Source organism: Nyctibius grandis, chromosome 2, assembly GCF_013368605.1.
Source record: "Nyctibius grandis isolate bNycGra1 chromosome 2, bNycGra1.pri, whole genome shotgun sequence".
In the NCBI taxonomy this organism is placed as follows: domain Eukaryota; kingdom Metazoa; phylum Chordata; class Aves; order Nyctibiiformes; family Nyctibiidae; genus Nyctibius; species Nyctibius grandis.
Window position 1 is genome coordinate 80,355,825 of NC_090659.1, and position 15,640 is coordinate 80,371,464.

Genomic DNA, 15,640 nt, shown 5'->3' on the forward strand with positions numbered 1-15,640 from the left:
AAAAAAAAAAAGAAAAAAAAAGTTGCTTATTTACTGGTCTATCAGTGCTAATTTCCATTTTCCCTTCTTTTTCCTCATATACTTGGAGAGACTACTATGGAAACTAGAAAAAAGGGACCAAAGCAAGAGAACAGACAGGAAGCATTTGTCTTTAAAAACACTTGTTATTCCTTTTGAAGATAAACAGATTTCCTAAACATCATACTCTTCCCTCCCACCCCTCATGGGAACAGCAGACTTTTGTACCTTAATCCACAAACTAGACTCCATTTCTGAGATTTTTCTACAAAGTAGGTAGTTATTTTCACAAAGCTTACCTTACTTGTTCATCCTAAATGCTGTACTACTTAGTAATTTCTTCACAAAAACAACAAAAAAATAATGCTTATACACCTATACTAGGGAAAACTGATGGACAGCAAAAAAAAGGAGTTGCTTGTTAAAAATTTGAGAATACCCCCTGGGCATCTAGATTTTTTCCACATTCTGTTTCTCAGAACACTGCTGAGTTCTGTGTTTTTCTGCTATGGTTGATACATTGCATGCTTGATAATGGATGCTTGATAAATAATAACTCCATCTAGTTATATCAAATGGACATTACAATATAGAATCATAGAATCATTTTGGTTGGAAAGGACCTTTAAAATCATTGAGTCCAACCATTAACCTAACACTACCAAGTCCACCACTAAACCATATCATTAAGCACCACATCTACTCGTCTTTTAAATACCTCCAGGGACGGTGACTCCACCACTTCCCTGGGCACGTCTGTTCCAATGCTTGATAACCCTTTTAGTGAAGAAATTTTTCCTAATATCTAATCTGAACCCTCCCTGGCACAACTTGATGCCGTTTCCTCTCATCCTATCACTTGTTACCTGGGAAAAGAGACTAACACCCACCTGGCTACAACCTCCTTTCAGGTAGTCGTAGAGAGCAATAAGGTCTCCCTTCAGCCTCCTTTTCTCCAGACTAAACAACCCCAGTTCCCTCAGCTGCTCCTCATAAGACTTGTTCTCCAGATCCTTCACCAGCTTTGTTGCCCTTTGGACTCGCTCCAGCACCTCAATGTCTTTCTTGTAGTGAGGGGCCCAAAACTGAACACAGTATTCGAGGTGTGGCCTCACCAGTGCCGAGTACAGAGGGACAATTACTTCCCTAGTCCTGCTGGCCGCACTATTTCTGATGGAAGCCAGGATAGTGGTGGCCATCTTGGCCACCTGGGCACACTGTTGGCTCATATTCAGCCAGCCATCGATCAACACCCCCAGGTCCTTTTCCACCAGTCAGCTTTTCAGCCACTCTTCCCCAAGCCTGTAGCAGTGCATGGGGTTGTTGTGCCTTAAGTGCAGGACCCAACATTTAGCCTTGTTGAACCTCACACAGTTGGCCCCTATCATTCATTGAAAGTGAATACAAAACCAAGTTACTGCCTTAAGATACGATTACTGAACTAACCATTTAGCCACTGCAAATTAAATTTATTTTGCAATGAGGGACATTGTATAGGTACATAACTTTGCAAAACAAATTGAAAGCTATGTTTTATAAAGTTGTAAGAGAGGACAGTAATTGTGTCTAGTTTTTAATAGACAAGAAAAGTTTGGAACAACAGCATAGAAGGAGTGGATGACTCCTAAATACAGCTTCCTAAGAAGAATGAACACAAGGATAATACTCTAGGGTTGGGATGGAAAGACACAAAGAACACTCTGACCAAATTCACAGGCAGCATAAAATGAAAGACTGATAGAATGCCTTCTTGAAAAAAAACACCTAAACGCTTGTAAGACACTACAGAAAAACTCCCTGAGCTACTAAACATACTGTAACTATTCTCTTGATAAGTAAGAAATTTTTCTTTTCTATTTCACAAATTTAGTAATTTTCACTTGCACTAAAATCACAATAGATCACAATCACATAATCACAACACTGAGAAAGTTTTCACGAGGATTTTGGATGGTGCGCCATTAAGAACACGCCACCTAAAGACACAATTCTTGTTCATCCTAACATACCAGTATATATGGCTTGTTTTTATGGTTACCCTAATTAATGGATATACATTAAACAAATTAACACTATGAAACACTTTCTTCTTAAACCAATTAACATGACATCATTTATAAAGATGGCATTATCATAATGGTAAAGCCTCTGTCAGATGTTTTTAAAGGTGTTGTCTATAAGTTAGCTAGAGTTTCAAGTAAGTAACATACAGGTGCAAGTACCCTGTTATACAGTGCAAACATGACTCATCTTGCAATAGGAAATGGTGGTAAGAACACTTAAAAGTTAAGTGCAAATTGAAAGATTAAGTTTGGACACAATTCCTCTGTGGATATCCTGTGCGATTCTGCTGCTAATACCATGCTGGAATTCATACGCTCTTCACAGATGGGCTACTGAAGCTCCTACACTATTACACATTTAGCAGCTAGAAGACAACTACCAAAAGTATAAAATTAAATTGGTTAACCTCTGAACAAATTTGTCATAAACAGTTCTAAAGCACCAATTAGCAGAACAGTTAAATACCTACAAAATTAGTTCCTTCTAATACCTGAGACCTAAATTAGGTTTTGAATTTTATTTAACAAATCAGTTGTTAATGTCATGTTAATGTCACATAACAATACAATAATTCCACAGAAGAGGAGGGAAGTTAAACTCTGCTTTTGAAAAGTGATACTAAGACGTACCTAAAGATTCAAACTGTTAAACAGATAATTGAAGAAAAGGGGGGGGGGGCTGTTTTGTTTTTAAAGATTTACTATAATTCTTGAAGAAATACTAATTCTACTACATAGGTCACTCTTTTCTAGCTACCTAATCTTTTACATGTCAAAGTTGTATTTTAATCACAGGAAAAAATGTGACAAGGCAAGCTAACAAACAGTCTATAGGCTAACATACAAAAACCTCTATATAGTATGCATATCTCCAGGTAGCAGATAGACAAGCTTGTGGACTTATATAGCAATACATCTTAAATACATACAATCAAGCTGTCTGTGCTTAGGAAGAATAAGTCTTGCTTTGCATGTGATGAAGTTAATTTAGTTTATAACAATGCCCATATACCCTGAACTGATTTTAAAATCCCTGCAATGGAACAGCTTTATCTTTCAATTTATCTTCAAGAGATAGCTTGGAAGTCTTGATGAACAGCTTTGTTCTGCTGAAGCAAAAAGGGGGCTTTTAAAAGGATCAAGATACAGAGCACTTTTAAGGACATGAATGAGGTCCTGGAAATAACACCAATAAATAAAAATAACTTAAGTAAGTCCACAAACCTTAAAAAAATTAAAGGGCAAACAGTACTTCCTCACATGGAATGAGATTGCGATGATCCTGCCAACAGTGCATAGCTTTTCTTCAGCTTCTTACTAATTTTTGCTACTGCAGAGAGTAGCAACTCAGACAGATGATGTGGTTAAAACAAAATAACCTGTCCTGTGCGAGATGAGTAGGCAAACATTCCCTAAAGAAACTGCTAACAGAGCTGTCCAAGAGACCCAGTATTAACCAGTACAGATGGTTTGCAGAGAGCAAGTGACGCAGTCCCTACCAAGAAGCGCTTCTATTTGGTTTACAAACACCACTGACAGATGGATGTTTCAAGCAAGAAGATTCTGAACTTGCCTGATCTGCACCATTTAAAACCGAAACTGGTAGAGAAACTAAAGATCTAATGACAGACCCCAGTTTTATGATATTAAGCTTCACTGTTATCCTCCATCTGACTCAAGAGCAGCTTATAGTAGTCACTGAAATGAACACCTATCTAAATTTCAAGTACAAAAACTGGGTGGCATACTTTTTGAACAAAGTTAGTGACACATAATACATGGCAGGGATTAGGTGATCTTTCGAAAAGCCTTTGGCGATAAGAAGATAACAGAAATGCAGGGAAAATATTAATCAGCCAATCAAACAGAAGTAGCATGACTTCTTCACACTGCCTACAGATAAGCCTGTGGAAGAAAGTGATCCTGCTTTTAAAAACTTATTTAAAAGAACTTCATCTTTGAAGGATCACTTACACAAGCCAGCACTTTCTGTTTGTATCCTAAGGTACCTAAAAGCCATAGGCGAATGTAAAGCTACTATAATATTGTGATGTAAAAAACTGTTCCCTCAAGTTATTTGGATGAGGTGCTGCTAGTTAGTAAAGACGACACTTTGCTTCAATCTGTTTACATAGTATGCATTCAAAAATTATTGGTCAATATATTATTTATTTGACTACAACTGCCCAAATGTCAGGAAGAAGTTACACATAACTGGATGAATAAGATATCTCTTCTAGTATGTTGATATGAAATTGGTAATCCGTCAAATACTGTATATGGGGCACTATCCGCCACTAAAAATTATTAACAAAAATGTTGAGTTACTTCCAAAATAGGGAAGCTCTGCAAGATAAGAACTTTGGCATAAGTGCCTCTATTGCAAAAGAAATTGGGGGGAATAAAAAGCTCTTTCTCTCTGGATCTGAGCTGACAAGACTCTTCAGTGAAATATTCTCAGGTGAAAAGGAACCTTGAGATCATTGCATTAGAGACTAGAACTAAGCCATTTAGTCCTTCTGAACAACAACTAGCAGTCTACCCAAGCCATAGCTATATATCAAAAGAGGTAGAAAGACATTGGATAGAAAAGGGAACTTTCACAGATGCATAAGTTTTCTTGAGTCTTAGAAATGTTAAACTGCTGCCCCAAGCTAACAGTTATTGGTCGAATATTTTTCTTTGCAGCTTTTTTTTCCTGAACAACATAAATATTAACAATAATGAAGGAAAGAGAGCACATACCTCACCTAAGACTGACGCCTCATCTGTCCTTTCTAGAGAGAGACGTGAAGACCAAGTAATCAAAGTACTGCTTGAAAGAACTGGTGTTAGGGGGCTGAGGAAGGGTTCTAGAGTGCAGTCTGTAATTACAGATGTTCTAACTTCAGAAGAAGTCCTAGGGAACACAGTCCTTCTGCAGTAGGAACAGCAGCCTCAATTTTACAACGTTCAGATACATCTAGTGCCAACTGACGTGCCTTTGAGCGCAATAGCTTAGTTAATTCTTTGAAGACTATAGAAACGTTTTTCCTCCAGCTGGGAAACATTATCACAGAGAAAATTGTTAGGTATGTCTAGCAAAACCTGACAGTTACTAATCTCGATTCAGAGATGAGGTCTTAGAAGAGATCTTTGTCCTACATACATCCAGCTTTGTCTTTAGGCTAACCATAGCTTTTAGATAACTGTCATCCTATAAATTTGATTGCAAGTCCTGAAGGCAACTTTACAGGAAAAAATAACTAAAGAAAGGAAGCTCTGATAAAACTGTATCAAGACCAAATTCCAGGAAAACATTCCCAAGAAACTCACAGCCAGAAGAAGAAAGCAATACTTAATCTTCTAGAGTTACAAATAAAAGAGAATTTCCTTCTCAGACTTTCTCCCAGCCTTCAGAGAGACATGCGAGTAGTAAATTACATCTGTTTGAGGGAAGGTTCTAAGCACCTTGGAAGCAAACAACTCTGAAAATAGTACACTGATGTTCAGCATGGGAACACACACATCAGAAGCTGGTTTTGTTTCTGGGAAGCTCCTGGTAATACAACAGTATAGCTGCACTTTCTTCTCTATCTGTACCTCCAAAGGTGGTGGCGTCAACTTTGTTTGTGCTCTGTAAAAGAAGGGCTGAAACGAGTCTGTACTATACATGAAGTAACAGATCAGTCAGCACTGAAATACAAGATCATCGCTTTTACCAGTTCCACCGCCTCCCCCTAGTCTGTTGCTTTTATACCTAGAATCAGAGGAACTGCACTCGTCTAAATCACAGATGCAACAACTGTGTAGAGAGAGCCATCAACTTGGTGGTACTGCAGAACCACTTATACTGACAACATTAAAAACAGAAAGTGGTGACAAAGATCTTTTGACACTAGTTGTGTTTACCAGATTACGTTCCAGTGCTAGAAATCAGCCTTCACACACTGTTATTTGCTACCAGTTGTCAGAAGCAGCTCCCCACCCTACTAGGTCTGTGTTACAGATTCAGCAGGCTTTGATTAAGTGCTAACTCAGAGCAGGAACAGATAATCAACAAGAGAACTTTGTTACAAAGTTGTAGAGTTTTAGCAGTCTTACTCCTCCAGACACTGAGAATTAAATGAGCACTAACAGAGGCTGATACGCACTTAGGACCTTCTGGCCTTTCTGAACAAAATACATTTTCATAAACCTAGAGTATAAATACAGGAGACAAACATTTGCAAGATGTCTTTTATGTTCCGAAGATAGAAATAAAAGTTTTTTTGATACATATGAATTAATAAATTGCCTAGAAATAAAGAACACGTAGATTTGTCAAGTCTTAGAAAATCAGTTTCTACAAGGCTACAATGACAATTCATTTTTTTACAAAACCAAGCTTCCCAGCTGGGTGCTTATAAACTCAGTTGGCTGAGAGGCCACAATACCAGGCCACTGCACTCGCTTCTGTGCCAGGCTAGACCTGTTGTGCCAACGAGTTTTGTTTGAGTTTTGTTTGGTGAGGGTTTTTCTCCCCTCCCCCCGCAACAAAAAAAAAATATGGCAGCATGTAACAAAAGAAGATTTAGTGGGTCTGAAGACCTGATTTTATGTAACCAATACTCAGCCATATCAGCTTATCGTAATAGCGTTCAGAGAATAGAACTGTGCTGCTTTGCTTTCCCACAAAACAGTATACAAAGGCTCACAAGCAGAGAAAACAAAATAATCTAAGTGTCTTACATTCACACTCCAAAATAAGAACAGTAAAATTAGAGCTCATTTCCTCTGACCAAATTAAAGGACTACAGCCATCCTGTCACAAAATAACATAGCTGATGTTAGGCAATGGTTGCCTTATTTGATGAATTCATTTCACATTTAAATTCTCCTAAGAGTTGGCTTAACACATTGGACAAGTTTGGATTTTCCTTTAAACTTCTTCAATTCTTTGTTGGCTAGATAAGACTTTCCTATGAGTCTATACCTAATTCTCTCATATTTCTCATTACTTTATTTCTGGGTGAATACCTACATGTATAAAACTTACTCAAACCGAGTCTGTCAGCCACGAACAACCAGAAAAGCCAGAAAAATTCTCCTCCCCCAAGCCATTAGTAGTTAATAGAAAGATCTGGCCTAAGCATATATTTTAGTTCCTTTCCATGTTCCACAAAGAGGAAAAAAAAAATATGTTGAAACTCATTAGGAAGAGCCTTAAATATTTGCAATAGTAGAAAAAAAAAGGAATGGTTATTGTAGGAAGGGGTTTATTCTCACAGAGATAAAAAAAAAATTATTGTGTCAACTTCAGTGATGACTGTATTTCAAAAGTCTGTATTAGTAGTTTCCTAAAGAAGTTTTAAACCCAGAACAGACACTGCTGATAAACTATGTGGAGAACAGAAATATTGCAACTGTTGGAGAAAACTTAAAACTTAAGGAATATTGGATGGGGAACCAGAGGAAGGATTAAATAACAGGCAAGAAACTTCAGCAACTATGTTTCATGTAGCTGGAAATAAAGAATGATAAAATACCACAAAAACAGTAAAAGAAGAGTATAAGAGCTTAAGAAAGACTCTGAAACTGTGCATTATTTCCTACTGATAAATTTCCTTGCAATAAAGCTTGACCTTATCAAAGGAGCTCTAAATAAGTTACCCCAACAGTACACCTTGCAGTCACTTCTTTGTAAACTGCAAGAGATGCTTAAGCATGTAAGTACATTAGAGATTCTAACGCACCCTCACATATTGATGATGCTACTTTTACCTTATTATCTGAACAGCCTGAGGTACCCTGTTACAGTGACACTCATCAAGTCACTAGGTCAAATCTGAACTTGCCAGAAGCAAAATACAGAGACTCTTAAGTCTCTCCATACTTAAAATACCTCATATCAGGTCACATTTCATTAAATATCCAAAACACGTCATCTCTATGCATAACATAGGGTGAAGACTTGAGTTTGGAGTTTTTTTGTACACATGGAAGAACTGTAGTAAGTGATCTTATCTGAAACTTGAGAATCCTAAGGAATAATTTTTATTAACAACTGTAACCTTTTTTTCTTGTGACATTTCAACATTTGGATCTCTTCCCTAATTTTTTTTTTTAAAAAAGAGGTATTCATTCTCACTTACTGTCTCTCATTTCAAGCATGATTATGCAAATAGCATATAAGCATTCAAAGAACCACCTAAATTCAACACAGGCAACATTCTAGTGCTTTCTCATCAGCATCAAAAGAAAAGCTCAGTAAACTTCAAACTTTGAAAAATAAATCAGTTGGAAAGGTGGATACTGCCACCATGTGGCAACTAAAAGTTTCTATATTAAAAGTCAATGTATCAAGAAAATTGTTTCCAGCACAACTTTAATCATTGTTATCAACTATACCATTAAATTGCTGCAGCAAAAATTAACACGGATGTCAGTCAAATCTCAGAAGGTTGAAATCCTCCTGTAGAATTTTATTAAATCAGAGCACATTAAATGTACAATGAAGAAAAATGCTCATGTAAATCAAAGTTAACAGGATTCATTTAATCTCAATTATGACCAGAGATGACAAAATAATGCTGAAGCACATAAATGCACAAATTTTATTGACTACTCATTCTAATTCTATCAAAAATAGAAATGAAAATAATATGAATTTCACAAGATAATACTGTATAATTAATATCTCTTTACACACAATTAAGTGTAAGTTAATTTTGAGTGGAAAAAAAAGGTGGTAACTAAAGAATAATTTCAGAAGTAGTAAAATGACAGTGGCATTTAAGTCCCTGCTAGCCATGACTTGGATAAATATAATCTGGGTAGCTGAAACTGTCTTATCACAACTCCAGATTTATACAGAACTAAGCTAAAATACAAATAATACTAGCTGTATACATGCTAAGAATACCATAAATATCTTAAAACATTTTCCTTATACTGTTTCAACTCTTTTACTCTTTGAAAATAAAAATTAAATTATTTCAGTAATTTGTTTCTCTACTTCTGACATTTATAGCTTACCTGAAATAAAATTATCTTTTCCTTTAGTAGAGAAATAAATGGGAAAATTAGAATATAAAAAGTTGAAAAGCATAACAGAGAAAATGCAACTTCAAAGAATTCTTAAAAAAATGCATTTTTATATCATTAAAACAAAAGGTGAAGCAAATTACTACCAAGACATCACCATCTTGAAAACTATACACTGAATCATCATTGTGTCTTCAACTACTGCTGGATGGATGTCCTGTCTCAGCTTCCTCGCCTTGAACCTTGCCCTCAGAAAGCACAACACAGCTGCTAAGAATCTACCCTGAACAGTCCTATAAGCATACCTTGCAGGGTAGCCTTAACATAAAATTAGCTGTTATGCCAGGATGTATATAGCGTGTTTCCCCTCTCCCTCTCTCCCCACCACCTCCTCCTCCCCCCAGTAATTTTTATATAGCAAAAGAGCTTTTATATCTTATAGATGAATAATGATTTGGACAATGAGTTTTTCGTGCTATGCATATATATATTTACACAGTTTCTCAATTGATATAATTAAGGTGCACTGACCTCTGTCAGACACTTCAGCTGGGATTTGTATCCACTTAGTTTTTCTGTTAGGCTCTCCTTTTTCATCTGTAAATCACTTAGCTCTTTTCTTAAGGCATGGACTACTTCATAGAATCGGATCTAGAAGAACAAGATACATATTCAAAATTGAGACTAGTAAAATTGCAATTGCAAAACTACAATCCCAAAACCAAATCAGCTCAACATTTTATGGCAATAATTCACTAAATAACTTCTAGCACATACCAGGAACATGGTCAGGGCCTGGTGGGTGTGGGGGGTAAATGTTAAAGCAAGGACAGTGTCTTTCTTTAGCCTTTGACAGCAGCAGCTAAGAAATAATCAGTTTGTGTTTGGCACTAAATAAAAAAACAGCAATAAAAGTAAAGATATATATTTCTCTTCAACTAAGGCAGCTCCTAGTCAGTCTGCCCAATTAAAAAAAATACAGATGCCAAGGGACCACATGGTCCCACCCTCTTACTTGTGCCAACTCCACAGCCTATTTGATTAGCAGTGTTAAAAAAAAAAAGCATATTTAGCAATAAACAAACTTAACTGGCTAACTTCCCCCAGGCCAATATAAATTTTTATGAGGTGTGTAGAAGTGGAGAGAGATTAGTTTTGTCTTCTGCCAGTTCAGTGTGCTGAATCTGCACCAAGAAAATGCAGGAGCAAGCACAGGAAGCGGGAACAGCACATAACCAGAAAGAACTGTGACACGCCCCCCACACACATACTTTCAGCAGTAGCATGTTGCTATATGGGTTCAGCTGCATCATGCAACTAAGCCTCTGAAAGACTCTACTCTGCTAAATTAACACTAACTAAATTTTAAAGCCTTGTAAAAGGATTAAAAAAAAATTTAAAAAAAATCTGTAACACATACTCCTCTCTCTTCCCCTACTCCAGTCATAGACAGTCTCAGACAAGTAAGTCTCAGATCCATAAAACTTTTCTAGATCATTTCTACTGAACAATAAAAAATACTAGAAAACACAGCAGTAAAACCACAAAGTCAGTAGTAAAAAGCAAAAAGGGACAAAACAAAAAAGAAAGAACTTTTTTTGATATACACCCACACACACGTACACAAAGGTTATTGCTCCCAGATTAACTTGATACCTTAAAATGTTTATTTTTGGGGATGAAAAGAAAAGAATAGATAATTAAGCACTTCTTTAATGCAAAAGCTATTCCATACCCCCCATCATTAACGCTTTGTTTGATATATGATTAAAGAAGAAATACAAGAAAGAAAGCACAGATAAAGTAAGTATTCAAGAGCAAGCTGTACTACACTTTGATGCAGAAGGAAGACAGGTCTCTGTTCTTCTACCTGTCAACAGCAGAAGACAAAGAAAAGTTCCAGGTATATTCCATAAAATTGACAGCATACAATTCTAAAAAACACAGAAGCCACGGAAATTTGCGATGTCAACACACATTCAGTTTGCTTTATACAATAAAGCAAGTGTGCAACATGACTGAAAAATTAGTAGTAAGGCACAAAAGTGAAATTTTCTAGAAAGTGGTGGGGTTTTTCTTGTTGTTTTTTGTTTTGTTTTGTTTTCAAGTTTTTCCAAATACTGTACATTTTGAAAGTTGCAGTTGTTTGAATTTCACAGAATGTTAGGGATTGGAAGGGACCTCGAAAGATCATCTAGTCCAATCCCCCATTGTACTCAACAAGAGAGCTCCACTTTTCATCCTTACCTTTAGATGCAAACCAAACATAAGCTTAAATTTATAGCATATGTTCTATTTTGAGTTCATTTGTATTGGGGAAAAAAAAAAAAAAAAAGCAAGCTTTCCTGAAGTACAGCTGTTACCTTAATTTTTTTTAAGATGGTAACAAGGGATTCTCAATTCACTATGACTAAGTTTACACATAAAGTGAACAAAATTAAGGATAAGACTGGTTTTTAAAACTACAATTCAATAAAAACCAAAATAAGGTGTGATAAATTCTTGTTTACGTTCTGAAAATTCCAAATGACAAATTCAACCATCAGATGCTATAGTTAAAACTATAAATTATCTTTTTGGTCTGAGAAATGAACCAACTGCATATTATTGCCTTATTTTACTGTTTCTTTACTATTTTATTCTTGCAGTATTCTATTCCTTCAATGTTTAAGGAGTTTTTTCATGTCCATCTGTGAAATCACATTGCTTCTAATGGGTTTGCATGAAATCAAACGGTGAAGTTAGTTTTGTGGGTTCTTTCTAACTTCTACAACAGGCTTCAACTACTTCCTTAGGAAAAAAAAAAAACACTTTACAAATGTGCATGCAAAGCAGTAAGTACAATTTTAGCTATAGCTTCCGCTGACTACAGTTTTCATCTATCTGTATTCTTTCAGAAATTGTCTGATTACATCTGAAACTGAGCAACTGAATTTCAATCAAATCCTCCTTTTTTCAAAAAAAAAAAAAAAGATTACAAAATTTTTTTTTCCCCCCCAAAATAACCTTGATTGTCACTCATTGGTAACCATTTCAAGCATTGTAGATCTTTTTAAACTACATCTAGCTTTTCCCTTAAGTTTTTGTATTTTTTCTGTGATTTCCCTAGGAAACCTAACTTAACGCCACCATGCCACATTTACTTCCCAAACCACAACAACCTTAAAACAGGTTACCCAGTATCAAACCAAGATGACACTGGATACAGGTATCAAGGATAAACACATCTGCACAGCCTTCCCAAGAAAAGATCAATCCATGGTAGTAAGAAAGTGCAAACGAATGAAGCAGATGAGAGGAATGTTGTAGCAGAAGTTCAACTGTTACTGCTATTTAGCTTGCTTGACAGCCAATAAACATTCATGTAACTCTGCAGTGAAAGCACACATTGCTGCTTGCCAAGTCAATACAGCAGAAACAAAAATTACTGTAACAGGATTTCAGAAACAATTGCATATCTTAAAAATTACAAATTTATATAGATGTGCTGTAAGGAAAACTTTCTAGGTGAACTCTTAGCATGTGCCCACAACTTTTTATGGCAAACTAGAGTTAAGCTAAAAATGGATGGGTGCAGAGCAAGAGAAAGTTGGCTTCTGTTAAATGACATTATGTGAAAGTAGTTGCATCAGTTAACTGCTGTCTTAAACAAAGAGCAGCTGAGCTGTAGTTAGCAAAATGATTCAACTGAAAGACATGGTGATTAAAAACTGATCAAACAGAATTTGCAGATACCATTTTTCAACAACTTGGTGAAAAATTTTTTACACAAGAGTACACACGAGGCTCACTTTACTGAGCAAATTAAGTGATTCAGCTGCCAAGCACTAGTTCAACAACCTCCAGTGCTTCAAAATTTTGCATATACTGTTTCTAAAAAATCATTCTTATAAACAGTTAAAAAAAACCCCTAAATTTTTACATGTAAGTTCAAAATAAAAAAGTGTGATTTTAAGAGAAAGATGCTTAAAACATCATTTTTCATATGTCATCATCGTTAACGTTAAACATTGCTTAGTGTTTAACACGTCACTATTGCACCCCTTTGTGGAAGAACAGTGAAAAACATTTCACATTTGTTTTAACTCTAGTATTTTAAACTTGCAATATCTTTATATACAAAATCTGTATGTAAGCACTTCCCGCTGTTTGGTATACCAGGTCTCAAATAAACAGTAAGCATTCTATATACATTTACTTCTATCCTCGAGAATTGTAAGGCAGTATTTTATAATTGATTAATAGAAAAAAAAGAAAAAAAAAAAAAGAGTCTGGAAATTTCTTGCTCAAGTCTTCTCTAAGCAGAACTCTTTCTCACCAAGGAAAATTTTACCCTAATATCAGTAGACTATACTATTAATCTGCATATCGATCTGGAGCCAGAGATTTTATCTGCCCAAGAAATGCACAATTTCTCCTTAGGTAAGCAAAGCAGAAAACAGCATCAGAAAAATGACTTTTTCCCTTCGACATCCTATTCCCAGGCTTCAGAAGCCAAATGGATGCATAGGCAGGATATGCAAAACAGTTCTGTAGCCTCCCAGCATCTGAATCAGCTGAATAACTGAAAGTAACCATCAACAATCACTGAGCTTAACTGATACCCTCACATTCACACTGATCCAGTTGCCAAAAGAACTTGGGAGAAGCAGCAGAAAACTGCATCTTACTACAGTATATCTTTAGAATGTCTTCTCCAGAAAAAAAAACACCACAAATATTTGGCCAAAAAAGGATTTCTTCAAAAGAAAAAAGTGACATTTGTGTAAAGAGTAAGGGGGCTTCGCTGAACACATAAGTAGTGGAGTTTGAGTCACAGACAAAAGTAGCATTTACTGGTTGAACGCAAGAGGAAAAGAAAGGTAGATTAGGGGTAGAAGGTGGCTGTTACTCACCTCTCCCACTTCACATCTTTTTTTAGAGCCCCCTTCTACTCACAAATACAATCTAAGCACTCTAATTGTGCTGTGATAGCTTCACTGAAAGTAGCTGGCAAGGTACTAACTCCTGGTATCTGTCCCACCCAGCTACACAGTCTTTTGCACTGACTGCCAACCAGCTCCTGAAGTCCTGGAGCTTCCTGCACACCAATTTCAAGCAAGCTGACGTGGACTTCAGTTTGCGTTAACAATCTGCTTTGTCGACCATGGTGGTGCACAAATCAACAAAAACCCCTCAAATAATTCTATAGAGGGCAGTGGGTACAGTAGACAGCTAGAGGGTAATAACCTAATAGGCCCCAAGCTAAGAAATTTTGAAAATATGTTCCCAAGAACTGTTTAATATCTTCATCAATGACACAGACAGTGGGATTGAGTGCACCCTCAGCAAGTTTGCAGATCACACCAAGCTGAGTGGTGCAGTTGACACACCTGAGGGATGGGGTGCCATCCACAGGGACCTGGACAAGCTCTAGAAGTGGACACATGTGAACCTCATGAGGTTCAACAAGGCCTAGTGCAAGGTCCTGCACCTGGGTTGGCACAACCTCTGGTATCAATACAGGCTGGGGGATGAAAGGATTGAGAGCAGCCCTGTGGAGAAGGACTCAGGGGTACTGGTGGATGAAAAGCTGGACATGAGCTGGCAATGTGTGCTTGCAGCCCAGAAGGCCAACAGCATCCTGGGCTGCATCAAAAGCAGTGTGGCCAGAAGGTCAAGGGAGGTGATTCTGCCCCTCTACTCCACTCTGCTGAGACCCCACCTAGCATACTGTGTCCAGCTCTGGAGTCCTCAGCACAGGAAAGACATGGACCTGTTGGAGCAGGTCCAGAAGAGGGCCACAAAAATGATCAGAGGGATGGAACATCTCTCCTATGAAGACAGGCTGAGAGAGTTGGGGTTGTTCAGCCTGGAGAAGAGAAGGCACCAGGGAGACCTTATTGCAGCCTTTCAACACTTAAAGGGAGCTTATAAGAAAGATGGGGACAAACTTTTTAGCAGGGCCTGTAGTGATACAACAAGGGCTAATGGTTTTAAAGTAAAAGACGGTAGATTTAGACTAGATATAAGGAAGCCATTTTTTACGATGAGGGTGGTGAAACACAGGAACAGGTTGCTCAGAGAGGTGGTAGATGCCCCATCCCTGGAAACATTCAAGGCCAGGTTGGACAGGGCTCTGAGCAGCCTGATCTAGTTGAAGATGTTCCTGCTCATTGCAGGAGGGGTTGGACTAGATGACCTTTAAAGGTCCCTTCCAACCCTAACTATTCTATGATTCTATGAACATCATTTTTCTAAAGATAACAAGTTTTACTTCTCTGTACGTATCTAGAGCATAGTATACCATGACTTAACATCCAGCAAGAGAACTCATTCACACAGCGTTTATACCTCAACAACTGCACTAAACTTTTTAACTTTATACTGTTTACAGCTTCCTTAATAAGTAGCTCTACAGATAAGTACAATGCTAATACTTTGGTGAATTAAGGTTTACAGATCTAAATCCTCTTCATTCTCAGACGTTAGCCAGAATGCTCTGGACATGTCCCACAGTCTGCAAAGGCCTTGTGTTTTTATTGCAAGCAGAGTACTCCCCCGCCCTTCCATGT

General features: G+C 37.1%; 1 protein-coding gene across 1 annotated transcript in view; it reads right to left on the bottom strand.

Annotated features, from left to right (window-relative positions):
* The window catches only part of PIBF1 (progesterone immunomodulatory binding factor 1), a 129,728-nt gene that overhangs the window by 109,764 nt on the left and 4,324 nt on the right, over positions 1–15,640 (bottom strand). The window contains exon 4 of the mRNA XM_068425352.1: positions 9,618–9,737. Coding sequence (XP_068281453.1) covers positions 9,618–9,737 — 120 coding nt within the window. The remainder of the gene's footprint in view (positions 1–9,617; positions 9,738–15,640) is intronic.